The 26,131-nt window shown below is 41.3% G+C and overlaps 5 protein-coding genes across 7 annotated transcripts in view; 4 read left to right on the plus strand and 1 right to left on the minus strand.

Moving 5' to 3' along the window:
* The window catches only part of grin2bb (glutamate receptor, ionotropic, N-methyl D-aspartate 2B, genome duplicate b), a 58,068-nt gene extending 55,928 nt beyond the window's left edge, over positions 1-2,140 (plus strand). Inside the window, exon 16 of the mRNA XM_068650621.1 lies at positions 1,551-2,140. Within this exon, the coding sequence (XP_068506722.1) occupies positions 1,551-1,586 (36 nt within the window). The 3' untranslated portion in view covers positions 1,587-2,140. The remainder of the gene's footprint in view (positions 1-1,550) is intronic.
* A 1,693-nt stretch (positions 2,141-3,833) lies between these two features.
* nfam1 (NFAT activating protein with ITAM motif 1) lies at positions 3,834-6,329 on the plus strand. Of its 2 annotated transcripts, XM_049721116.2 has the most exons (7): positions 3,834-4,044; positions 4,116-4,154; positions 4,241-4,385; positions 5,124-5,245; positions 5,460-5,579; positions 5,664-5,774; positions 5,843-6,329. In XM_049721116.2, exons 1-7 carry the CDS (start codon positions 4,027-4,029, stop codon positions 5,903-5,905), a joined length of 618 nt encoding a protein of 205 aa, XP_049577073.1. In that variant the 5' UTR covers positions 3,834-4,026; the 3' UTR covers positions 5,906-6,329. The 2 variants fall into 2 exon arrangements, with proteins under 2 accessions (XP_049577073.1, XP_049577072.1); XM_049721115.2 differs by having other exon boundaries at positions 3,838-4,044; positions 4,116-4,385.
* Positions 6,330-6,440: 111 nt separating this feature from the next.
* Positions 6,441-10,612, plus strand: f8a (coagulation factor VIII associated). The gene is made up of 11 exons (XM_049720508.2): positions 6,441-6,582; positions 6,906-6,952; positions 7,034-7,106; positions 7,240-7,399; positions 7,478-7,546; positions 7,620-7,740; positions 7,905-8,062; positions 8,717-8,798; positions 8,907-8,953; positions 9,280-9,335; positions 9,439-10,612. Exons 1-11 carry the CDS (start codon positions 6,524-6,526, stop codon positions 9,518-9,520), a joined length of 954 nt encoding a protein of 317 aa, XP_049576465.1. The 5' UTR covers positions 6,441-6,523; the 3' UTR covers positions 9,521-10,612.
* Positions 9,880-14,638, minus strand: emp1 (epithelial membrane protein 1). Its single transcript, XM_049720509.1, has 5 exons — positions 14,494-14,638; positions 13,661-13,744; positions 13,054-13,153; positions 12,680-12,820; positions 9,880-11,142 (listed from the first exon to the last, which is right to left on the minus strand). The coding sequence occupies exons 2-5, from the start codon at positions 13,733-13,735 to the stop codon at positions 10,985-10,987; spliced, it is 474 nt and encodes a 157-aa protein (XP_049576466.1). The 5' UTR covers positions 13,736-13,744; positions 14,494-14,638; the 3' UTR covers positions 9,880-10,984.
* A 3,547-nt stretch (positions 14,639-18,185) lies between these two features.
* The window catches only part of LOC125969597 (uncharacterized), a 43,668-nt gene continuing 35,722 nt past the window's right edge, over positions 18,186-26,131 (plus strand). Inside the window, exons 1-16 of one of the 2 annotated variants that reach the window (XR_007481627.2) lie at positions 18,186-18,672; positions 18,738-18,896; positions 19,530-19,648; positions 19,725-19,887; positions 20,228-20,334; positions 20,410-21,622; positions 21,855-21,982; positions 22,060-22,156; positions 22,247-22,369; positions 22,593-22,765; positions 22,885-22,982; positions 23,256-23,383; positions 23,555-23,735; positions 23,863-24,004; positions 24,749-24,825; positions 24,987-25,045. Coding sequence is in view for 1 of the 2 variants with exons in the window: in XM_049721841.2 (XP_049577798.1) it covers positions 18,264-18,672; positions 18,738-18,896; positions 19,530-19,648; positions 19,725-19,887; positions 20,228-20,334; positions 20,410-21,622; positions 21,855-21,982; positions 22,060-22,156; positions 22,247-22,369; positions 22,593-22,765; positions 22,885-22,982; positions 23,256-23,383; positions 23,555-23,735; positions 23,863-24,004; positions 24,749-24,823 (3,315 nt within the window). In the remaining variant the exon portion in view is untranslated. Of the gene's footprint in view, positions 18,673-18,737; positions 18,897-19,529; positions 19,649-19,724; positions 19,888-20,227; positions 20,335-20,409; positions 21,623-21,854; positions 21,983-22,059; positions 22,157-22,246; positions 22,370-22,592; positions 22,766-22,884; positions 22,983-23,255; positions 23,384-23,554; positions 23,736-23,862; positions 24,005-24,748; positions 24,826-24,986; positions 25,129-26,131 lie in introns of those variants that run through there. The other variant, XM_049721841.2, reaches the window with a different exon arrangement.

Raw genomic sequence — 26,131 nt, forward strand, 5'->3', positions numbered from 1 at the left:
CCGACAGAAAAAAAAATCTCATAGTACACAACTTAGCAAAACTATTCACAAAAAGTGGTTAAATGGCTATTAGGTATTTACTGCATGTACCTTCTGTCATTTCAAACTTAGAGCATTTGATTAGTTAGTTAGTTAGTTAGTTAGTTAGTTAGTTAGTTAGTTAGTTAGTTAGTTAGTTAGTTAGTTAGTTAGTTAGTTAGTTAGTTAGTTAGTTAGTTAGTTAGTTAGTTAGTTAGTAAGAGCTGAGCCCAATTCTTGTCACAATATTATCAAGCACGATTTTATCAAGCATCTTAGTCCGAAGCAGTTTAAAGAACGCTCATAAAGTGTAATCTGTCCTGGTTTCAAAACTTGGTTGACTGTCTTCTGGCAAAGTGATGGCTGCCACCTTGTGGCAGAATGTGGCATTGCAAAGGCTGCGGACTATTTTGTTGACTCGTGTCTTAACTATGATTTTTGATTCAGTAGAATGCTAGAAGAGTTCCTGCGATTATTATTTTTTATTTAAAACATTGCATATTGGGTTAATTAAATGGTTGAGAATGAGTTGTATAAATTTGTGTTTCTTTTGACGTAATAATTTAAAATATAGCATTTAACAACACTCAAACTTTGTTGTTTAACTTTGTTATGGACATGAGGTCACCTCCATTATGTTTGACATCTTCACCTGCCTTCTCACCAGCCATCTGGCCCTCTTTGAGCTGACCCTCGTCCATGCACTGGTTTTGTAGCAGGTCATGCTCTTCTCCTCACCTGTCAGGCTCTGACGTACCAAAGACAGGTCATCCCCGAGCCTCTCCTCGTGGTAGCCATGGCGACGGAAGAACCGTTCCATGGTTGCTAGGAGATGGAAGAGCTCTGTGATACGCTGATGCAGCATGGAGACTTCTTTGAACAGGTCGTTGATGCTTTCCGATAGAAAACGCATCCTGCAGGATGAAGAATCACTTTGTACTTTGTTTCTAATTACTATTATTGTTACACTCAAAAATGTTGATAAGTTACCGATGGTGCCGTAAAATAGCTTGACGTTTATCCAGGCAGCGTGGATTCAGTTCCCGCAGCTAACGTCAGCGACGGATCGGCTTGTTTTGGTAACGTTCTACCTCCTTCGCTGGAGTCCATATAGTTTGTTCTCGTTATTTCAGTGGGCCTCTGTTACCATGGCAACCAGCATCTGCACCATCAACAGCAAGTGAGAATTCATGACCAGCAGACAGTGCACTTAATGAGATGATGGGAAAAAAAACGCAGAACAGATTTTCTAAGAATGAAATCAACTTAATGAGTATGAATTGGACTCTAGCCCCGATGACTTTGGGGGAAAAAAAATACAGAAAGCCAGGACTGGTCGCCAGTCAGTCAAAGATCACATGGTGACAGTCATTCACATTCACCGTGAAACTGTGTGGCTCTGCGGCCTTCATGGAGGGCAAAAAAAAAAAAAAAACGAGTGACTGTTTATGATGATAATCGGTTCATATCTAGAATGTCCATTTCATATCTCAATACTGTACAAAGTATCATTATCCCCTCTTGTTTTACAGCATCTTTGCTCCCATTCAATTTGTTCAAGTGGATGACTCACCTGGCAAGATACTGGAGCATGGCATCTATTCGAGTGGGTCAATTTGAGGAAATATGGTAATTTCTTGAGGTCCAATCTTTCCAAATTGAGGTTTTTAATACGCAGTCATTTGCCGTTATATTAGGAACAGAGACATTATCGGATGTGATCTAATGCTGGAGCGTGTATTATCATTCACAGAGGTGATAATGCTCCGTTTTGATTGAGGGATGCGTTACTAGTTTTTCATTTGGTTTGTCATACTGAAAAGTGTTTCTAATATTTTGCCCATTTCACGGAGCGGAATTCGGCAACCCAAAAAAATAAATCAGTGCACATCTGCATAGAAGGTAATGCATGCATCCTCATAACAGAGCGTGTTAATCACACTGGATCAAAGTAAGCCGCTGGCTGGCTTATTGTTCGGGTATTATAACAGATTTGTAGACATGAAGGTGGAGAGAAAATAGAGCCCAAACAGGAGGTGCAGCATCTGGCAAAAGCATGTTACGTCACCATGTGCCTTCTTGAAGTGTTTGCCTTGTAGATGAATAAATATATTTTTTAAAAAGCTCCATCTGCACTGCAAGTTACACATTTGCTGGCAACATATTCACAATTTTGCAGGAATTATCACTCCTCTACTCAATAACTTACTGCACCTCCTTGTATGGAAGAGGAGAACCACTAAAGACGATCTGCAAAAATTTCAGAAAAATCCTACAACATAGACAAAAGCAATGAATGTGTCAGGCTGACATTGAATTATATTTTATTGCCATAATTGGATTAAAACGACTTAACCTAGACTATGTCATTTTCACCAAATACAGATACAGTGCTCACTAAGCCTCTATTTCTCCTCCAACATCTTGCTGTACCTTTCATTAATTCATCTTTCTTTCTATCTTTTTTAAAATTTATATCTATTCACTACACGCACAAGCTAATTTTCCGCAATGAGCGCAACTGCCATAGTGATATAGTTATAGTAATTACAACTCAGCTACAAATTAGCAGGCCCATTGCCTCCCGTTTTTTAAAAGCAAATTAAACACATTTTTATGCGTTTCTGTTCCCAAAAATAATCATATAATTATGACCTCTTCAGAGGAATCCATCCTCTCCTCTCGAGCTGTCCTTCAGAACAGAATACTAAACAGAGCGTGGAGGGTCCATCATTTCTCATCAGTGCTGCCGGGGACCACATAGGACCACGCTCTTAATCAAGGGACCACTCAGAGGGCCGCCAGATGTCCATGCGTGGTTCTCTTGTTGTAATGCAGTGCTCCACCATAGAGGGCGACAAAACTTACTCACTCCAATATATATATATATATGTGCAGCTGTAGGAACGAACTCTAAATATATATTGAGTATGTCATCCTTTATAGGCCACTCAATGAATAGTATATAATTGATTAAGAGCTAAATAAATAATCCTGAGTTGATTTTAGTTCAAATAAAAAAAGGGCATTTTGAATACTACATTGAAACTATATTTATAGTAAAGGAGTGCATATTCAAGATCAATCAGGTTGATTGCAGTTGATTATATAAGTATCTGTCCTGGTCAAGAGATGACATTGATAAAGGAAGAATGAACGTACGCCACAAAATCAGCTTTGTTTATGCTAATATGACAAGAATAAAGCAAGAAAAATAAGATTTTGCAAGATATCAACTTGTGACGTTTCTGTTCGACCTTTTTCGACAAGTTCAGTATTACACAGTTGACGTGCAATATAAGATTGCACGACTAATTCGCATCTAACTGACATCCAGATGTTATTCCAGTGTTTGATGTGTGTGTTTGTGTGTGTTTCATGGCGTGCAGGCTGAGCTGAGATCACAGTTGGCCACTGAGAAATTTGGTGGAAAGAGTCAAGTGGAATATCAGCCTCTAAAGAGGAGCAAAGTGTCATTGGAGGAAAGAAAGAAAAATGAAGGAACAAACTCCCACGCCTCAAAGAAAAAAAATAACTGCGGTGACGGAATCTTGCTTTGGTTCACAGCTGGTCTGCATTAGTGACAGGTCATTTGTCACCCTGTGTGTAGAATTCCTCACACACACTCACGTAATGAGCTTCAGAGCTGGGCGGTAACAAGCTGCATTTTCTCCATTACATGTACTTAAATACTTTTCGAATGTGTATTTGATACAGATTGTAGCAATGACGGAGACGCCCATGATTTGCTACATAGAGTTGACAAACTCAGATGCACAATTGGGGGTGGAAGTCAGTCTCTTTTTCCTGTCCCCTGTGACTTCCCATTGAGCGACTAATATTTTGAGGAAGTGCATGTCCCAGAAACAGGAAGTCCCAGTAGTTAGTTAAGTAACATAAGATAACAGAGAGCCACCAGTGAAGCGTGAATATCTTTTATAAACATGGCATCACGACTTCTTTTTCCTATGCTGATTTGGATTCTCAAAATGCGCTTTACTTTATGCAATGGGGTTGGATTTCCGAGTAAGCCGACCACCAATAGAAATCCTCAATAATATTATACATGCCTGATATAGTTTGCTTTGTTCCCACAGGATTGTTTTTTCCCGACACCGTCTTTGTGGCAATCACGGGTGAAGATCTCTTCGTTCATTATGAGCTGAACATCCCGGTCAACCAAAGCAGAGACTTTTTGACGTGCTTTGACCCCTACAACCAGGTGATTCTTAAAGAAGAATTTGCTATGACTCGAGGCCATGCTGTGTTCACCCGCGCCGTGCTGCATCTGAAAATGCTCATGACATCAGGAGAATATCATTGCCAGTATAAGGTGGCCAAAGCGTACTTTTTTCTTCGATTGAGAGGTGAGTACAGAAGCGGGAATGTGCAAACAAAGTGGCCAGTACCAATCTGGCTCATTCAATCTAGTCATAGCAAAGATCTCTTCAAATAAATCAAAACAGAATTGATCCAGTTAATCTAATAGCAACTGCTAAAGAATTTGTGACCTGTTTTATTTTCACTTTTAACAGTATAATTAATAATAGATTAGTTTACCGACCTACACAATTTTGTGGCATTTTTATAGACTTTTCTAAGTGATACTGACAAGCAAGCTTTGATTATTTGGAGTTTTTGTTGTCTTTTATCCTTCTGTCTCCTTTTCATGGCTCCACTGATCGTAAATCATTGAACGCTTTTAACTGAACAAATGGGGTGGCACTTGCCCACAAACTACTTAACATCTACAAGGTCAGACACAACAGAGCACACAATAGAAGTATTTTATTTTTTTTTTTTCTGTGGGAATGTTCTGCTGTGAATCTGAGTTGTGGCAACAATGAGTATTTCTGGCCAGTTTCGAACATCCCCGTGACTTTTTTGTTACTTTAACTGATGAAAATAACTTGTTGTCGTAATTTCTGACTTGCCTTGGAGGGATTATGAATGTAACACTTACAACTGCTCTAGAGCAAATACAAGAGTTACAGAATTCTCCCTTCTCAAGGCCAATTTGCTGCTGTCAGTTTATGATAATGGTTGTAAGTTATAATGCTCTCAAAACGTCTTTTTGAAATGTCACGAAACTTGTATTCTTCCAGATCACGGCTACACGGATCTCGCTATGGTGGACTACACAGATTTCATAGTGTTGGCCTCCATCAGCGGTGTGTTGCTGGTTTTTAGTGTGTTCAGCTCTGTGTATGTCTTCAGAGGATCTTGGGTAAGATGGGCATCACATGCGATCAGCATGTTGCGATATCAGAGCTGAGCAATGTTTGGCTTCCATTTTTATCGACAAAATCAAATAATAGTGTCTGATTCAAGCCCATCACCTGAATGCAATAATAGTCAACATGCCACTATTTAAAACATTTGCAATTATTTATTTATGTGGTCACCAAGGGCATGTGATTTTTTTTTCTGACAAATTTTAGAAAAAACAAATTCCCGAATGTGGCAATCCAAGCAACAATCGAAAGCAGAACAATGAGCAAGCAGAAGAGCCTAAGGATGACAGCATGGGTGCAATAGCTTCTTCCGCAGCTCTCTATGCCGTAAGTATGGCCATGGGCGTATGCACATTCATGTCATTATTGTGGTCACTTTTCTCTTTTTAACTTATAAATAAAATGTTGTAGAGTCTTGAGACGCGACCTCGTTCCATTTATGATGTGCTTGACCGCTCAGCTGTCAACACAGAGTCACAGCGGAGGAAGCCTCCTCCCAACCCAAAAACCAGCCAGAAAGCGGTCAGTGTGGATTCTTACTGATTTGTCACATATTCAGAAATGTATGACGAGATCAATTCTGTCCTCAGGGGGAACAAAGCGCACAAGTGCAAGAGGAAGGAGTATTGGAGTGTGTCTACGAGAATTTCTGAACCCTAAACAATCCTGAGTCAACCCTGGCTGACATTGGAACCCATAAAGAAATAAATTATATACTGTATATACTGCAAAGACACATAATGTGTATTTATTTTTGAATGATGATTAAAAGTATCTAAATCCTCATGTAAAGATACACTGATATGCCAGAGCCTTTATATGCAGGCAAATTTGCAATATAAATCTGTGCCTAAGCAATGTCTATCATTATAATCTGGTGTTAAAAATCTATAAATGTTTTCCATGAACTCTAGAGAGCTAGAAAGCACATATTCAGCAACATTATTCAGCATTTTTTCTGTAAATTAATAGTTTCTGTCTATTAACTTAACTAATTAAGCTCGCCATGTTGGGGATCTAAGTGTAGTTTTGTTTGAATGTCTGTCTGAATAAACAGATTTAATAACTAACAACAAATACAGTAAATTATTGTGCTGTGTTTGGCTGCAACATATCAAAATCTACACTCCGTACCAGTTGGTGGCGGTAAAGCGCCATTAAATTGTTTCCCAACCTCCAATAATCGACCAATAGAAGAAGAATACCATCACAACACCGCTGTCAGTGTCAGTCGCACTTTCGGGTCGTTTTTGTGTTTACCTGCGTTGACCATGGCTGCGGAAGGTGACTTTTTGGCGAGATACCGTGCTGTATCGAATAAACTTAAAAAGTAAGTGTCGGATAAATGGAAGGCAAGAAGAAATACAGATTGAAAGGGTTTCAGAAGTAATTATGATGCCGTTACAAGCTAGCTAGAGTTTGCCAGCTTCAATCTCTCGCCAGTCAGAGAGACGTAATAATTATGAGCGATATTTCTTCATCTCACAAATAGATGTTTTGCAAAATGATATAAGGTTTGGTACGAAAAATCACCGCCACGCGACGGTCCAGTGACGCTTAAAGCAGTCAGATCTCTGACTTTTTTACACAATGGCACAGATAGTAACATTTTGCATGTTGAGGACGATGGTAACATTTTTGTCCTCGTTGCAGACGTTTTCTTCGAAAGCCAAATGTCGCCGAGGCAAGTGAGCAATTTGGTAAGTTGTGACATTTTAGTAATAAGCTAATCAAATGTGCTCAATCGATCAGCTTATTTGCAACAATGTTTATTGTTTCAGGCCAGCTAGCTAAAGAGTTAAAGCAGCAGGATTGTCTGCAGTATGCTGCTTTCTGCAACCTTGCCATGGCCCGGTAAGACAAGTCATGCACAAATCATTTCTGCAAAGTTTTTCTTGTGTGTAGTTTGGCAATGACTGTTTCAAGTACATACAATTGTAAAGCAGTTATTATACAAACAAAGTTGTGCTTCCACTGTCTCCTGCAGGTGTGAGCAGACTCTTTTCAACGCTCCTGGAGAAGCTCTGGCGCTGACTGATGCTGCACGCCTTTTTCTTTCCTCTGAGAAAGAGAATCACTCTCTGCAGGCACCAGGCTTTGATGAACACTTACAGGCAGCACTCAACTGCTACACTTTTGCCATTAAGGTTTACTGTGATGCCCCTTTCCTCTTGCAAAGTAAATGTATAGAATGTAACTGTCGGATAATGCTATTATTCTTACAGGTGTACATTGAAATGAACCAGCCTGTGATGGCAGCCAGTCTTTGTTTAGAACTTGGCAATGCACTCAAAGTAAGCTCCCCTGTTTATGTGATGCATTATATGGGTGGCATATTATATTTTATTTAATGTGATGCCTTAACAGGAGATGAACCGACCAGGAGAAGCTATTGTTCATTACCAAAGGGCAGCAGAGCTGCAAACACAGATGCCAGTGGAAGCTCTTCTGTCATTGGGAGAAATGGCTTCGTGTAAAATTCTCACACGTGAGTTTGATGTCTCTTATGCTCCTCTTAGCTTCTTTGTTTGGTTCCAAAATGTGCGAGGTCAGATCAGGCTGATTACTAATAAATAAAGAGGTGCCTTACCAGATCGATGACATTTTTGCAACTTATCTGATGTGTGATTTGTGTTTTGTCTTTTGAAATAGGTGACTACGATGGTGCCCTTTCAGTTTTTACAGAAATGCAGCTCATGTGCCAGGAGAGAGGACTGCAACTGCCAGGCACCAGCACTCCTGTAGGTGCTTTTCTGGACATTGTGGCAAGATGCGAGATCTCTCGAGTACTCCTTCTGATGCTGCTTGAGGTACAACCCATGTTTTCATACATATACTGTATTGGAGAGAGTAGCAGAAAATCTATGAGGTTGGGAAACAGATCAAATTCAAACTGCAGCCCTGGGAGCTATTTTGAATTCCCGGAAAGAAATTCCACTGTCCAAAAACTCAATTCAAGAATTGCTATCCAATAAGAAGTCCCAAGTTAATCTGTAACTTGACATATTGAGTTACCATTCGATTTGACTATGTGCATTTGAATAAAAACGGCATTATTATTTTTGGGACAAATACTGTTCAAATGGGGGAGGGGCGTGGACTTTATTGGCTACTTGTGGGAATATAGTTTTCATTATTCCACTCCAGCCGCAACAATTATCAGACTTTACATCACGGTTAAGAACAACATCTAGTTTTGTGGAAATTAAATTAAGTGAAAATGCAGTAAGGTTGGTGTAATGGCGCGGGACCATTATTCCAATGAGCTGCATGAAAACCTTCCAGACTTTCTGTGGCACGCAGCCAGCAAATTTCAAATCGGAGCGATACTATAAAAGTTTAGTGGGAAAGGAAGGAAATACCTATGCAATGGAAATTCAACATCGGTTTGTGTTGTGACCATCTACATTCCATAATCTGAACCATAAAGCTTATTTTGTGGTTCTGTCCACTTTTCTGTGCAGCCTCCTCCTCAGAAGCTTCTGCCAGAACATGCGCAAACACTGGAGAGATACGCATGGGAGTCCTTTGACCCACATAGCCAAGGTGGAGATTCTTTTAATTTCCTAACAAAACTATTCTTTTCCCTTTGTGTCTTACTGCAATTGACAATCATTACAAGTCCAATGAGTCAGTCCTCTTGTTCTCTTGCAGTGACCTTCCTCCCCGAGAATGTTTTCCTGCTGCTGCAGTCAGTGGTGGTGAGTTTCATCAGCTGCATACTTTTGCACTTGACAGGATTTCCTGGTCTTCTCCTCGGGGCCTTTTGCAAAGCTGCGATAAATGTGCTGGGATTGGCACCACTTTTCAAATGGATTTCAGTTTTCCCGTATTAATCTGCGGCATTTGAACACGAGTCCTCAGAGGACAGATAATACTGCGCTAGTGTTGCTCGATGAAGCCGTAACAAAAAGAGGAGTCTATAATGAAACATCAGCTGAGTTTATGAATAAGCGCAGAGTCACATCCCATGTCAGGGCCATCTGAATTTATTTGTGCTGCATATAAAAACCAATGTGTTTCACAGATGGCATGCCAGGAGAAAGACACTGAGTCCCTGAAGTCTCTTCAAACTGAACTATGGTAAGCGTTTCATAATGCTCATCTCTATCATGACCACTTTGTTCCCTCTCTTAGTGGATTTGACATTTTTCAGTGTTATTTAGATTTGCATTTTCCACTTCAGGCCACTGCTGACCGCTGAGCAGAATCATCTCCTCCACCTAGTGGTTCTGGAGCGCATCACACCGTCTGGCCAAGGCATTTAGTAGCGTCCTGTTCTCATCCGCTTCCTCTGGGAACGATAGCTAACATCATGGAAACATTCCTGCTTGTGACTGGGTCTGTTGTAAGACCTCAAGAAACGCTTGCACTAAAAGAAATACCAATTGTAAAACCTTACAAAAAAAAACACTTTTGCCGTATAATGTTAATGTCATTATTTTGTGCTTTTACCCAGAATGGGACATCTAATTGTTTTCTATAGTGCTTGTTGAGAACGTGGAATGAAGCCAGAGTAAACTGCACCCCAAATCTTGTCATTAGCCTGCTAAAATAGTACTTCATACGTATTTATAGTGCCACTTGATAATGTTGATCTTGAGTTGATGAATGAAGCGTGAAGAAGTTTGTTACTAGTTGTTTTATTGATTATAGTATATGGCTTCACTCCAATGTAATTACAAACCTTCTAATGCATAGTTTAGAAATATGATCAAATGAAACACTGTCGTCCTCCATACCTGGTTCACATGTACAAATTGATGTACTTTTCTCTTACGATAGCAGCCTACTACAAACAAAAAATGCAAAACATAGTTTGACAAGGAAAGGAAAATTACAAAATGTTACAAAAATATAATGGTTACAATGTACATGGATAAAACAAGGATACACTATACTTCAATCATAAAATAAAGATACATGACTTAAAACTACTTGTATTTTCAATTAAGGCTTGTTTAATTGTTCAAGTACTGCAACAGGGAAGTTGTAGTGTTGCTAAGATGCTGTAACTTCACATGTAATGTTTACTTCTTTCTTGTGATTGTTGCTGGAAGCCTGTTTGATTCAGGGGGGGTGTCAGCACTTGAACTTCTTATCACATCTTATCTTCTTAGCACCCCAGCTTCTAAAATAATCTTAACTGATGGCTTTATTTCTAAAGAGCCAACAGTGTGAGACTTAAGGCACAGAGATGCGACACTCTTGTTTGCACAGTAAATGTATGAAGCCACATTTGGCTGCAGTTTGGGTTAGTTTAGCATAGAGGCTACATCATTCAAAGGTAACAAAATCCACATGTAAAACTTTCTAAAATTCCATTTGTGTAAACTACAAAAAAAAAAAAAAAAGACAAATGTCTATCTCCCACTTCTCCCAAATTTTACCCTAAGCTAGTCACAGTTGACATGTTCCCAAATTGCCACTAGATGTCAAAAGTAGTGTTATTTTACATCATAACTTGCTATTGTAACTAATTTGACTTTATTGTAATGATGTAAATTAGCATGTTATACAAATTTAAACTTAACTCCCAGATAGTACAAATTAATTGGGGGAATAGAAAACTGACTAATTAAATGAGTTAGGCTTATCATAAGATTTCTTTTTTTTTTTTAAATGCTTCCCATTTTTTAAAGTCCCAAAAACAAATATTTGTCACTGATTTGGAGGATACTTCTTGAACGTCCCAATTAAGAAGAAATGTGATCCCACATGCAGGCCGCCTCTCACTCACTCTTTTTCCGCAGGACGAGATAGGTGATGGCTAAGAGCAGTGTGAGGACAAATGAAATCCAGGCCAGGATGTAGGAGTGTCCGTATGCTCCGTCTTCTTCTGCATGGAACTCGGAGGTGTAGATTGAGGCAGCTATCATTATACACAGACCTGCGGGCGAGAAGTGAATACTCAAGACAATTTCTACTCATAACAGGTAACTCCTTATACCAGTAATACCAATCAGGTCATGAACAATTTCCTCATTTACTGGCTGCAGTGTTTACTAACTTGACCACAGAGGGTGAGGAGAATTTATGACATCTGAATCATAACTATAATATATAGCATTCTTTAAATTTTCTGGACAATATTTTTTCAGCCTTGTCATATCAGAAGATATGAGATTTTTTTTTTGTTTCTAGCAATTTATATGTAGATGTTAAAGAATTTCTCAAGCTTTTCTTTGAATTCCCCACACTGCATACATCAGCAATTTCGTGATTGTCAGCTTTTCAGATGCCATTTCTGCTCTATACTTGGTGTATATTGGGACAAAGCATGCCACTATTAGTAAAGGAAAATATAGCCACCTCGTAACGCTAAATGTTATTTTAAAGTTTCCCCACAGGGTGCCGTTATTATTCATATGGCAGACCCACCCCATGATTCATTGGTGTGTGGAAACAAAGGCCACGATTAGAGGAAATATGGTATTTTCATCAAAATAATGTCAAATGAAAGCATTTGCTGTAACTGTCTCAGTCTATCACCCACTGAAAATCCAATATGAATCAGACTAATCGCTATGACAATGAGTGTTACAAATATTTTGAGTTGAAAATCATGACCCATCAAGAGGATTCGCATGACTCATTTTTCTGCTCAATTCTGAGTGTCCATTATGTGAAACTGAGTGAAACGCCTAAAGGCAATTGAAGCAACAGAAAGACTTTGTTCCAAAACAATTCAATTTTTCTCAAACTAATGTTCTAATACTCCCATAAAAATGAGAGCTACTTATTAAAAATTTTACTTTAAAATGACTATAGCTATTTAGTTGACCCCTCCCTCTTCACTGTTAAAACTAAACATTAACCCAATTTGCATTTAGAATGCAGCTGAAGTTAGCTTAGCGGAAATATGTTTCTTCTTCATTTTTGTCAAGCTACTGCATTTGCCCTGAGATCCTCTGGCGCCTCCACAGGGGAGGGGTGGGACTTCCATTTCATTATCAGTACTTTATTATTATTATTTTTTTATATTTAATGTTTTCATTCATTTTTCAAGCAAAATATAATTTCTCTCCTGCTATTTACCTCACATACATGTCCAATTTGATACTTATCCGGCTCGAGTTTATTTTCAGTTTGTGGTTTTTGTGCATGACATTCCATTAGTCTTGTGGCGTTTAACCCTGTAGACTCTTGAGACTAGAGAACACACAACCTTTGTCTTAATTGTATCATGCAGAACAAATAAAAGTGCTTGAATTCTGCCTCTGGCTCTGAGCAGACACTCGTAGCATTAATCGATCCCACCCCATTATTATGGATTTTCAATGATCCTCCCCTCTTCCTCCATAAGGATGTACAGTAATATGCGCTTAATCACACAATTAGTTGATGCATTCTAAAAATATTTTGGCACGTCATCTAACAGGGGAGTGAGAGGTTGCCTTTGGTTATAGAAGGGCGTTATTACTCACAGGCGAGCAACTGCAAAACGCCAGTGAAGGTGAAGCGCTGTCCTTTAGGCAGAGTGAAGAGCTGGGCCACAAAGACAAACAGGGCCAGGATGGCAAAGATGCACGCCAGCACTGAAGTCGCCTGTACTGCCTGAAGGTACTCTGCAGCAACAACACAGACAGTGAAGGAATGACAAAAATGTCGACAATTGCAATTTGCACGGCGCTTATTAAACATCACTGCTATTGCAAACTAATAATTTTCTAACAGGATGGCACTCGCTGTTATGTGCACATGAATCTGCCTGCTGGTTATACACTTAACACCTGCTACCGTATATTCACTGCAGTGGGATGCGCATCTGGTAGGTGAGACGATTTCTTATCGTGTTTACCTTCTGGGTAGTCTTTCAGGTTAGTGTAATGCCAGGCTGAGTTGATCAGCTCCCATCTTCCCCACAAGTCAGTTGTCAAGGCATCGGTGGTCCACCAGGCCTACAGAAACACAAGTACGTGTTGTGAATTGTGTGTTTTGGATGCAAAAACGTTTGTTTCTAAATCACTGTGTATCCATTTCTACTGCCTGACTTTCTCCCTTGGTCACAAAAGCACTACAAATGTTGTAAGGGCATCTTGTGAACAAAGCCCCCTTTAGGTGACCTTGCAGATTTTACAGTGAGACCCACCCATAAGCCCCGCCCCATGACTTTCCTTTCATAGATCACAAAATAATAATAAAATATTTTTATTATTACATTTTGGTCTATCTCAGGATGAAACCAACTTTTAAGCTCTACATCCATCCAAGCAGTTGTACCTTATGGATTGTTTGGTCAGTGTATAATAATGTGGGTGGTAAAATAGGAACCCACCCAAAAACTGTCACAAAACTGGTAGAATAACACTAGGTTAACCCAACTTCTGCCCCATATTTTTATTTGAGTAAAACAAACGATTGGAGTGTGAGTCTTTGGAGGGTATATGGGAAAAAAAAATACTTACATTATCAATAGTAGCAACGAGGAGCAGGATAATGGCGGTGAGATGGACAACAACGATTCCAGCCAGCATCAACATTGTGACCCTCTGGGAAAAGAAATACCGTAACAGTGATTTGGAGGGACTGCGGGGCGTGTGCGCTTACGCGCATGCGCGCGCGTGTGTAGGAGGATGCAGAGCATTTACTGTATTTAAGTTAACCTCCCCCTCGCAGAAAGCCCCTCACAGCTGTCCCAGATAAAACACTGCGAATGGGAGCTGACAGACAGAGGGCCCCCCAAAAAAACGCCCCCAAAAGCCCCGCAGACAGATGTGCCCCCTCCCCCCAATCTCCCCGCGCCGAAGTATTAACTTTTCACACATTTCTTGTCCCACCTCGCTGGATAAATCAACAAGAACTATTTGAAGTATCCTATCCTCGAATTCAGGGCTTGAAGCTATTTCCGTCGACGAGAAAGGCGCATTTGTTGCGACGGTGTGCGGACATTCGCAAATTACACGCGCAGGCCCTCTACTGTACAATACCGTCAACGACTTTGAAAAGAGCGCGAGAACGCAACACTCGCCCATAATAATAAAAATAATGACGATTATCATTCACTTTCCGCGCACGGATATCGTCATTTATGACGATTACCGTCCGACATGAAATGTTTTCCAATGCGCGCCTTTTACCCTCTCAACTTTTCGACCCTTCCAAGTTACTCTGAAAGTTTGGGCTACGCCGTAAATCTCACTTTCCTGCACTTAAAGTGACCACAAACTCACCAAAAACACGCATTAAACGAGAGGAATGATTTGTAGTATGAATGCAATCGAGGAGAATAAAGTATTACCTGAAAGCGCTCAAACGCACAGCCCGGGAGTTATTTGGAAAATGTGAACGGCAGTAGAAGACCCACCCAGCTCTGACTTGGACGCACACACATCGGCCTGTTTTCCCTCTCTTCCCCTTTTGCAAGCCCCACCCAGAAAGTTTCACATTTTTTTCCTCCTCAATGAAATGTCCACACACTAAAAGCTATGCAGAGTAGCTCGCCCATAAAACAACAGCCAGTTTGAAAACGTTGATCCCTTCAACCTTGTTTGGAGTCCACAGAGTTTCTCAAAATATTTCTTTTAATAATTTTTTTTTTATTTCCTGACTATGAGATAATACTGTCCCGTACATGAATATATACATTCCTTTATTTGCATGCATCACACTCTGTCTACATACTAAGAATTGAAGTTACCTTGGAAGTTGGAATGAATGAATGAATGAATGGAATCCGAAAAGGCAAAGAGAAAAAGAATAAATGAAGCACTGTAATCCTTGTAACATTACCGTGTATTGTAGTGATCCCCAGATAACCATGCAAATCTGTGCCTTAGGGCTATGGAATGTTATACTGTAGTAGTGCAGTTGCCAAACTAACCGCAAAACTTGTCGAACTGCTATCACACATCGAACAAATTAAAGTGCGGAAGTTGAACGCTGTTATGTTTGAGTGGATCGAATTTCACCAATATTATCATGGAAAATATGCTTTAAAACTCACTGCTTGGCTACTTACCTGCGTTTGTTTGTTTGTTTGTTTGTTTGTTTGTTTGTTTGTTTGTTTGTTTGTTTGTTTGTTTGTTTGTTTGTTTGTTTGTTTTTACCACGATGAACTTTTGTCTCATCTTGACTCATGAAGTATGAATGTACTCTTGGCATGTACATTAAGTGCTCGTAGTGTGGAGCACGGGGCTGAACATCTGGCGTCTGGTACAAATTCAAATCAATAATAAAACGCTTAGAATTGATTATCCAGAGTCTGCCAGGCAATGCACTCTCACTGATTTACCATCAGCCACGGCTGCAACATCTCATTCGGCCATAAGAAATAATAATAATAATAATTCACTACAATTGATTAACACTGCTGGAGAGATTACGTAATGTTTTACCTCAAAAATGTATCCCGCATACAGTGTAGTAATTATTCCCAGTCCAGGTGTTGACCAAACGGTATGTAAATGTCAGCAGTTACCAAAGAAAAGTGGTTACGTCCCACGTGAAGCAATATGGGCTGACGCTTTTTGCAGTATCAGTAAATGTCTGCACTTTGCTGCCATTACCGTCCATCTGCTTTCAATTACTGCATTCTCTGTCACATTTGCATCTTTTTAAGTCACAGTTTGCAGAAAACGGCCTGTTAGTCAAACATTGAATTCCGCAGTCAGGCTATGTATGACATCACACTGGGTGTGTTTCACGCCTAACTCTCTTCACTTGAAACACTCACAAACTTGGGTGTTGTTTCTTCCGACTTCAAGTAACTTTCAGGGTATGCTATTCTCTTAACATCGTTCATTTATGCTGCTCAGAATAATTGCTGCAAAATACCTGCAAAAAGCCACAGAAAAACAATATGCAGTAGTGATTTTCTCAACTTTTTGTTGAGATTTTGGTATCTTTGACAGCTGGACTTTAGAGGTCCTATTGAATGTGTTCCCAAGCTGGATCGGTAAATTTTAAGGGTACAAAAGCAATCGATTTTAGGCTACCGCTCTTCTGGCAAAACACTTTCTAAAGTTACAATCGTATATATTATTTCGGAGAACACGGTGTAGCATGAAGGGGAACCTCTGTGAGTGACACCAGCACAGAAAAATCCAGTTGACAGCAAATTACAGCGTGGGTGAAAGCAGCGAGCATCACCGTGGCAACCTCCAACTGCAGTGAAGGCCCGTATAGACGCTGGTGTTTTTAAAATAACAGCCTGGCACGACTGACTTCTATTTAACTTACGTTATCGTTCAAATGTTGAAGTGAACGCGTGCGTGTGGGGCCGTAGGTGCTTGTTTCGGTTGTGACATAATACAGATGTAGTGGATTTTTCAAATAATGCTGTGTTTTGAAAGGCTCACCACCAGTCAGCCAGTGGACATCCGTTAAAGCTTTTTACTACCTGTGCTGGATGAGAGAAAAGCTCAACTGAGTATGGGTCTTCTTATGACAAAAGCATGTTTTGAAAGCAGGCTTAGCTCATTTCTGCCCTCAGGCTTGAGATCTTTAGGGGTGGTGGGTGTGTGGGGGGGGGGGGCAAACGGATGGCAGTAGTCTTCATCCCAGGCCAACAATGGTGGCTTTGTGCTGCTGGAGGTGGGATGAAGACAGATAACATAATAATGACTTCCTCTTGCTTTTACGCTTGTCACGCCTTCATTTGTAAAAATCTTACTGACATTGGCTCTACTTGATTGCTAAAGGTTTTATTATTGCAGCAGATTGAAATCAAGAAAAGATTTCCTCATTATTTTGATATCAGAACAAATTGGAGGTCAATCATCATCACTGAATGGGTTGTAAAGTTGTGGCCTGTATATCTTGTGAGAGCAGAAGGGTACATCGGTACCTCTTTAACACCAATTCTGAGTCAGTGGAATTTTCTTTTCGTGTCCTAACATGTGGGCCTCCACATAAAAGCCATTGTGCAGAGAGTGCTTATTGGGAAGATATTACAGAGCAGCAGCTGCCACGGATGAAAAGTCTTCTTTTAAAGAGAGAACATCCCACCAATCTGCTCCTAGTGTAGCAAGAGTGGGAATTCACATTTATTTTAAATGCCACCATTGATATATTCCACAGCCTCCTAATGTGATGGGAAAATGCTTTATTTGGTTTAAGCAGAGGCCCCTTCACAACAACCAAATCTAGTTCTCTTCAGTTTTATTTCTCGGTTCTAGCTTTCTTTTGAAATTCCTCTTCGCATTCCCCCTTACTTCAACCGATTTCCACACCCTTCACTACAAAATTTAAGCAGTGTAGCGTGCCATACATTTGAACATTCCAAATGAGTTCCAGAGGTTTTTTTTATTTATTTTTTTCTCATACTGTTGCACATTGCGGTCCCATCTGGCGCAGTAACGCAAGAAAGTGGGTCCTCGTCCAACATATGATTTAATCAAGCAGATGTCCTCACCTTTTTTCCCTCTAAATGGCTGTAAAATCCTGCTGGGACTGCAACATTATTTTCATCGGAACTAGCTTAAGTATCTTAAATCAGGGACAAACCCATGTATCAGAGAATAGCCAGTGTCCAGATGCTTGTGCAATAACATAATGTTGGATGTCTATGAGGAAGGGCGGTTAACAGATTGTGACTCCGATGACATATGCTTTGAATCTTCCTTTTATTTCTTTTTTATTCACCATCCATCTATCAGGTGGTGTACAATTTTTATCACAAGGAGTACAAATAATGCAAATAATCCTGACAAACCAAATTTACGAGTTTGAACAATTATTAGTATTATTTAATATCCTAGATTTAAGAAAAACTACACAGAAGGTGACATTTTTAAATAATGCATGATGGATTTTAATGTACACATTCACACACATGCGCATACAGACACCACTCAAACTTTTCTTTCATTTTTAGGCCGATTTTATATGGCCATTCTAAAGACATTTTGTAACTTATGGCGAAAACAACTGTCGATTAATTATGACGTCACCCGCGGCCACCTTTATTGCGCTTCCCTTCCCTGATTGGCCCAAGCTTAATGTCACTTAATTAGCTTCACCTGCACGTACCTCGGTGGACGCACGAGCAGGAGCGTCAACAAACTAAAGATGTATTGCGACGAAAAAAGCAAAAAGTACATCTTGTTTTTATTTATAGTAACTATTTACTTGTTCCACCTTTGTGATTCTGCACCACCATTCCCGTGGGGAAGCCGCATTTTCGCCCACGAAGCCCAAGAGTCATCTTCAACGGAACGGAAACAAAATGTCGTGAAAGGGAACCTTGATGATCTTCTTGTCCAGCGAAGAAAACGACACGATTCTAGCAACAGCGGTCATCATGCGTTTTGGTCTCAAACTGGACCATCGTATGCCGATCGTATTCCAGACTCTAGTAAATTCAAACTCGGTGAACCTGTTCCTCGGGAGAGCTTGTCATGGACTTGGACTAAAGGCAAAGTCATCAGATTGCAAAGTTTGTCCGATTCAGAAGATGCATATCAAAGTGATTTCACAGGTAACCTTTTCCTCATTATGGATTCATATACTATTCCATTTTACAGATGTATTTTTTGTTTTTAGATTTTTCTGGTGTTCCTGGAAAAGTCTTTGTATCATCATCTGACTCTGTTCCACATGCATCTGAGTGGCTGGGGATGAAGCCTGTGCTGCTGTGTGACCATAATTCCATGATTTTCACAGCATCAGGAGAGGGATTTTCTCAACTCTTGGTGGACAAAGGTGAAATATATTAAATGTATTTTCCTGTGATTATCAAAGCTTGGAATGGACTGATGGAGTTTGAGCAGAAATAGAATGAACAATTTATAAAAAAATTGTGCATAAAGACTAGCTCGTGAGCTAGTCTTTTCCACTGTTTGTATGTTTTTGTGTGTGTGAGTGTGCCTCGTAAAATCCCCGTAGTATTCGGGGAAACACAGAATCCGCTGATTTAAAAGATCTTATCATTCGGAGAGCTCCAACACAAGCAGCTTTGCAGAAACATTGGCCACCAGCATGCCTGACACCGTAAACAACAGCACTATTGTTTAATACTAAGGCATATAAAATGGTGCATGCCAAATGCAAATAGATAAGGATATTAACTAGAAGGGGATTTTTGCAATTATCACTCGAAACTGCAGTGTCCATATACAGTAGGCTATCACATCTCTGCCAAGATGTTCGTCACTTGAAATTCTTGAACTGCTCTAAACGCACGAGATTCATTCCTTTTTCAAAACAGTCATTGTTTTTTACGCAAATTGATTGGTCATTCACAATATGCTGTCAAATTATCTCGTCCTCACACCAAAGCATGTTAAGTCGTCTCCAGGTTAACTTGTCCCTCTTCTGTATATTTCTCTGGAACAGGGGGAGCCTCTCCCGTCCCTTTGTTCCATCTATCTCTATATTGCGGTTACACAGTGAGGACATCGTGGAGTGACCTTCACATGGTGGTGCCATATGATGCATGCTACATTACCCAGGAGGTATTCTTCTCAAAGTCATTCTTCACCTCGCTCACTGCGTCCTTGACCAAAAAACTGCTCCTCTGCTCCCCTCCAGAACGGCAGTTACGTGCTACCTATGCTTTGGTGGGGCAGCCCGCTGAAGCTGGCTTGCCCGGTGCAGATGCCTACGTCGGTCCCGGCCATCTTCTGCTCCCCTTACGGCATGGCGGTGTATCTATCACAGCAAGAGAACCGTCTACCAGTGCTGGGAGTTCTCGGTACTCTAATGTTATTGTATTCCGCTTGGTTACATTTTGCTGCAAATATTTTCTTTTTGGAGGAAAATCAAAGTTTTACAAGTCAGCATTGTGTCACTCACTAGAAGCCCATTTTGTTATTTTAATCCACCCCTTTCATTTCCACAGTTATTTGTATTTATTTGTATAACTCACAAGAAGTCATTTAGAATGTGGAAATGTTTTCGTACCATAAAATAGACGTATCCATGACTCAGCATTAAATGCAGAAACACAAGGGAAAAAAATCTAACTAAATGCTGTGGGGGCAAAAAAGTACATAATTTTTTCTTGAGTGGCTTAACCTCAATGTATTTTGCAGTAAACGGAGGTTGGTTTCCATTTGTTTCTGACGAGTGTGCATACCGTGTTGACTCTGAACCAGAGGAGTTTATCTTTTTCATCCCATTCATTGCTCCTTGTCTCAGAGTAAGTTGGTCTCGATTGAACAGACTCTTGTAACAAAGGCTTGAGACTAAATATGTTCTGTGCATGTCTTTTTAGGATTCACGAGAACTCCATCTTGTTTTTGATAAGCAGAAAATGATCCTCTCCTGCTCCGTTCAATCATCTTCCATACCTCAGTCGCCCGCTGATAATTACCATCTGCATGTACCATACGATAAACATCCTTCAACACCGTCTTTGCATTCAGCTCAAGAGCCCATTGCTCAACTTCCCGATTACGGCTCGCCATACCCTCAAAATCCACATCTCTCCCCTGCTGGTCGACCCAATGCACCTGGATCTCCGGCTCATGATCAGGTTGCCCGGTTTCCTGCTTATCCACACTTTGCTTACCCCGGGTCTCCATCTCCTTCATTTCCCCATGTTTACCATCCTGCCTCAAAGCCTGCTATTCCATGGTTCTCCTCAGGCAATGCCCCTTCAAGTACTTTCCCTGTTGGACCTGGATTTTCAACCCAGGATGAGATTGACCAGTTTCCCAATTATCCCCAACTTGCCCACCCTGGTTTTCTGTCACCCACATTTCCCCAGGTCTACCCTCCTGGCTCAAAACCTGGCAATCTCCCTTATCTCTCTCCAGGCAGTCGCCCTGGAGCCCTGCCTCATCCGTTCCATCACCCCAAAAATCCTTTACAACCTCCAACACGGGATCAGTCTCCAGGTAAATCCCAAAGCGCTTACGGCAAATTCCTGTCCCCTCATATTCCCCAAGTCTATCCTCCTGCCGGTCCCCCTCAACTCGTTCCTCCACAAGCTCCCCGCCCACCCACGATTCGGGATTATCTTCAGATGCCTTCCCATCCTTTACCTACGCCAGCAACTTTGATACCAGAACCACTTCCTCGCCCTTCAAGGCCACCCCTTTACCAGCTTCCATCCAATCTGTATGACTTTCACAATCCATACAGACACCCCGAAAAAGGTCACAATCCACTGGCTCCTCCCACTGCTCATTTTCCCCAAAACCCTAGTTACTTCCTTTCACCTCCATCTGAGGAACATCAGCAAGCCTACTGCCCCCCTTACTCCAACACCCCTTGTGGATCCAAGCAGTACACTTATCCTTATAGCTATTCACCAGTACACCCCCCTGTGCACCAGTATCCGACTCCGTCACCTACACAAAATCCTGCGCTTGTCAAGCCTTCCATTCGCCCCTCTGGTGTCCGGAAGCCCAAAGTCTTCTGCTCCTCCAATCAGATGCTTGTTCATCTCCCGCCTGGTCCGCTCTCTGGAATAGTTGTTAAAGGTGAGCATGTGCTTTGACCTCGGTATGTAGTATGTACAGTAAAGTATAGTATAAAATGCATATGGTTACAATCAGCTCTGCGTGAGTTTATGCTTCAGGGGAGGTGCTCTGCTATATATCCCAATGGGGGAAGGGATCCAGTACGAGAAGATGTACTGCATACGTGCATGTGCCAGTTTGAGCAGGCATAAAAAGAAAAAAATCACGCTGGTTTCTGTCTCCAATTTTTCAGACGCCGAAGGGAATGAGATAAGTATCCCGGATGCTCCAAAGCACTGTGGCTATTCTGCCAGCATTGGAAAAGATGGCAAAATTCATTTTAGCCTCCAGTTACACACACTCTGTCACATGAGTATGAAGGCAAGTATTGACTCGGATTTCACACTGAGCACACAACCTTTCGTATAATTAATCCTCTTAAACATCTTCTTTCAAAGGATAACACGTATTTCATTAGCGTCACCTATATGACAAAAAGTGGCAGGATGGAGGCTCAGTTTTATTGTCCAGCTGCCACCTCTTCATCTGGACAAGGTTCATTTGTCCGTGTGCTCCTGCAAGATGGCATTTGCAGTTGATCTCAACTGTGAAAATGACCTTTTATCATGCTTTCAAATTTGTAAGGTTGCAACCTTCCCAGAGACCAATGGCTCCCCTGCGAAAAAGGTGCCTTCACCCGGGCATCGTGTCTCTCCATGGGCTGCTGCTTCAACGAGCATCCCCCGGCCTGCTACTACCGCATGGACGGTGAGTTTGTGTCTGTGCACCCACCAGGGTTTTCACACCACTTAGCTATGAACACTTGAGTTCTTTTGTAGAAGCACAATCAGGGCAATAAACGGAACGTGAAAGGGTGTCAAGACCTTGTGTCTGTCTTCTCAATGGCTTCCTCAGCGATATGACCTTTTATTTACCTGACCTTTCCGCTCCAGTGTATGCCTAAATATGTGTATGCGTTCTCCTCTTCCAGAGTGCACAGCTGACCGCCACTTTGTCTTCTCGGTGCCTGGATCCCTCACGAACCCCCCTCTCTCCCCTGGCCTATTGGGGGTTGCCAACAACTCCACCTGTAAACCAGTGAAAGTGACTTATGAGTATGCCTTGTTCAAGCTCCCCATGGATGGCTGCGGGGCTCGCAGAATGGTGACTTTTATTGAGTGAAACATCCCCTGAATTTTAAAATGCTGAATAAGAGCAGGCGGTTTGCATTCTTTGTTGCTGGAGTGGTTGTGCTAAAATGTGTCGTTTCGCTACCCTTGCAGGAGGTTGGGAAGACGTTGGTCTATATGGTGGAAGTGGTCAACATAGTTCAGACGATCAGCCTCAATTACGGCACTATCACGAGAGATTCTCCCGTCAGGTAAGACAAAGTTGATCGTAATTCATATGAACTGAGCAATACAACATGGCTGTTATTCGGAATGTTTGGGAAAGTAAAGCAGAATTGTAAAGCTGTGTTAAGAGCAAATATAAAAACCTCTAATTGTGACGGCAGCCAATTTTCCCTCATGCTTGCTTACAGTGAAGCCTTCAATGTCGAGAGTGCACATCTGTGCAACTCCACTCTGTCCTTCATTTTATTGACGTTGAGCCTTCATTTGTTACATCCACCTGCGCCTTTCCTCCCTGTCAGGTTGCTTGTGGAGTGCAGGTATGTACCAGGTGGGGCTTTAAAAGTGAGCTACTTGGTCAAAACCCCCACCCTGGGGCCAGCCGTCCAGACCCAGGGGGTGTTTGGCGTCCAGCTCCGCCTGGCCAAAGGTAGGCAGACTGATTTGTTTCATCCAGCACAGGAATCCGCTGTAAAAAAATGGCAGCATATATAGTGCCTCAGACCATGTTGCTTTTTAATCAGCTCGAGCAGAACTGAGATTTGTGAGGGGAACAAATCATCTGAATCTCCTGCCTCTGTACTAATGCACCTTCTTGCAGATGCTGAGTACACGAGCTACTACCCACAGTATCACCAGCCCCTGCAGATGCTGCTGGGGAAACCCCTCTACTTGGAAGTGAGGATGCTCAATTCCCCGGATCCAAATTTGAGGCTGCTGGTACACTACTGTGTGGCCTACTCGCGTTCTGGAAGTTCCGTGTGGGTGCTGCTTTACAACGGGTAGGCTCTGCTTACGTCCGTTGACTTAACAGTCAGAACCAAAATGAAATGCGTCTGCCGATATATGGATGGTTTCCCATAAAATTGGGCCAAAGGTTCACCCGTAATGTCTTCTGCTTGTACCCAGATGCCCCAACCCCTTGGATCCAACCTCTCAGGTTGTGCTGTCTGATCCCCAGTCTCCCTCCCCTCATGCTCAAACGCGTCGCTTCACCATGAGTACCTTCCAGTTCCTTCCTGATGGGGAGATCAAAGACCTGGATGAGGAGGTAAGATAAACATTGAAGCTTGGGCGTCATTAAATGCTCTTGTTGATTCAGCGTTAAAGCATGCTCACACAAAAGAGAATGAAGTTTTGATTCCTGCAGATGTGTATATACTAATATAGTGGATGTCACTGCTACAACACAATCTAAGATATATATAATGGGAAGTAGTGTAAACAGTTTGGCTTCTCATTCTGTCATTTGACAGTTTTTACAGTTGCTAGTTCCCAGGCTGAATTTGTGGAGCACAGTCGTTTGTGCTACCCCATAGGCCAATGAAAAAAGAAAAGATAAATGCCAAACGCCCACTTGGCTATTTAATGGCAACCGAGAGGGGTTGTCCTCTCTCTGCAACAGCAAAAAAGCCAGATGCCTACAAGGAAATGATTCCAAAAACAGCACTATGGATGAATCTTTATGTGCAAAGATAAACACCATCCTCTGTGAGATCTGGCTGCTACAAATATAGTGTCGCCACTTACCAAGTGATGGATGGATGAGTGGAAACATATGTGAAGCATCTTTCTAAGAAATGTGTGCGTGGGTTTTAATTTAGCCTTAATTTTCATCCCGTATTCTACTTTTTTCGAATACTACCTTGTATGTAAAAAAAAAAAAAAAAAAAATCGAATATACAGTATTTTGTACATTGAGAATAAGCGGACATGTGAAATTATCATGGATTACAAGCTAAAATGTTAGCATGCATTACAGTTGACTGAGATATCATTGTGAACTTTATTTCAGATTTACTTCATGTGTTCGACGGAAGTCTGCTCGCCGCGTGATGGCCCGTGCGTCGAGGGCTGTTTTGGTCATTGATGGTGAGTAAAATGGCCGCACCCCGTCGACCCTGAACAAATCCGGGCTGAAAACGACAAGAGGGGCCATCCGCGGCTACTCTTATGTAGGACAGATGGACAATGATTTAGTAATGAGAACTGTAAATTATTTATCAAGACTGATCCATTTCCTGTTCTTACAGTTAAAGCATGGAAGACACTTGAAGTTAACAACTTGGCAAGGTGCCCCAACAGCATTTGTATTTCTTCATATTGGTCACGTATGTTGTTTCTTCCAAGCAGTCGATGCTAGTCACTTAACCACCAATAAAAGATCTCCAAGGACATGAAGGGTCTGTATGTGTCTAAGATGGTCGCCACTCCATTTCAAAACTGGGAGTGGTACTTTCAACTTTTTTTTTAACTAGCGTAAGTCGAAGTGAGAGGAAGAGGCATATTTCTACCAGACCTTGCCTGTCTGTCACGCATACTATAATTCATTGCTGGATTTTTGCCAAGTCTAAGATGTCTGTGGTCCATAACTATGCCTAGATGTCTACTCTTCATCTTCAAGATGATTTGGACAGGGCTTGTTGGCCTTAGGAGCACCCGCCCCCATGCTGATGCCAAGTAAACAATGGAGAATTTGAAGCCGTCCCTCCACTCGTAAATAATTTCCTGTACATTCCAATGGATTCTGTAGAGAGTTGCTGTGCTAAACCTCTGTTCTGATTAGCTCTAACAACCTTTTGTTTTTAAATTTATGAATGGGAGGGTCGTGGGCAACAGTCCTCGGGTGTGTTCGTACATATGAGTAAGACAATCAGGAGTTGGGTGAGGTTCAGGGAAAGTTTTCAAGCAACACATGAATGTCTCCAGGGTGAAACATAAGTATTGGAGACATCTTGTGTTCAAAACTTGTGCCTGGGAGAACTTTGGTGCTGAACCTGTAGCTTTAAAATTTTTGTTGTTGCATCATGTATTTTAAAATTGCCCTCTTAGGAATAAAAAAAATACTATTTGCACTTATAGTCACACTATCACTGAGTGGGAAATGAACTTCATGCTGCAGAAGATATCAGTAGCATCTGAAAGAATGCAAGTTTTGTGATTGCATTTAAAATACATTTGCATAATGTCAAAAAAAGGAAAAAAAAGGAAGAGCTTAGGTGGGTTATTTCGGAAAGAAACCTTTGCCCTGTATTGGTATTTTTTTTTTTTTTTGCACTCATTAGCCTCTCATGGTAGCCTTTGACCACTGGGTGTCATCCAAGCAATAAAAATACCAGACGAGCCCAAGGCAATGCTTCATACTGCATTACTCAACACTGGGCCTAGGTTGTGTAAG

The sequence above is a fragment of the Syngnathus scovelli genome, chromosome 5 (genome assembly GCF_024217435.2).
Source record: "Syngnathus scovelli strain Florida chromosome 5, RoL_Ssco_1.2, whole genome shotgun sequence".
Classification (NCBI taxonomy): Eukaryota; Metazoa; Chordata; class Actinopteri; order Syngnathiformes; family Syngnathidae; genus Syngnathus; species Syngnathus scovelli.

Bases quoted from the DNA above. Each gene is read 5' to 3' on its own strand.
- nfam1 (XM_049721115.2), top strand. From the start codon at position 3,963: ATGGCATCACGACTTCTTTTTCCTATGCTGATTTGGATTCTCAAAATG. The intron at 4,386-5,123 runs GTGAGTACAGAA...GTATTCTTCCAG, and splicing joins CTTTTTTCTTCGATTGAGAG to ATCACGGCTACACGGATCTC. The intron at 5,580-5,663 runs GTAAGTATGGCC...AAAATGTTGTAG, and splicing joins CTTCCGCAGCTCTCTATGCC to AGTCTTGAGACGCGACCTCG.
- emp1 (XM_049720509.1), bottom strand. From the start codon at position 13,735: ATGTTGATGCTGGCTGGAATCGTTGTTGTCCATCTCACCGCCATTATC. The intron at 13,154-13,660 runs GTAAGTATTTTT...GTGTTTCTGTAG, and splicing joins TCGTTGCTACTATTGATAAT to GCCTGGTGGACCACCGATGC. The intron at 11,143-12,679 runs GTGAGTAATAAC...TCTCGCCCGCAG, and splicing joins CGTTTTGCAGTTGCTCGCCT to GTCTGTGTATAATGATAGCT.
- f8a (XM_049720508.2), top strand. From the start codon at position 6,524: ATGGCTGCGGAAGGTGACTTTTTGGCGAGATACCGTGCTGTATCGAAT. The intron at 7,107-7,239 runs GTAAGACAAGTC...TGTCTCCTGCAG, and splicing joins TGCAACCTTGCCATGGCCCG to GTGTGAGCAGACTCTTTTCA. The intron at 7,547-7,619 runs GTAAGCTCCCCT...ATGCCTTAACAG, and splicing joins AACTTGGCAATGCACTCAAA to GAGATGAACCGACCAGGAGA.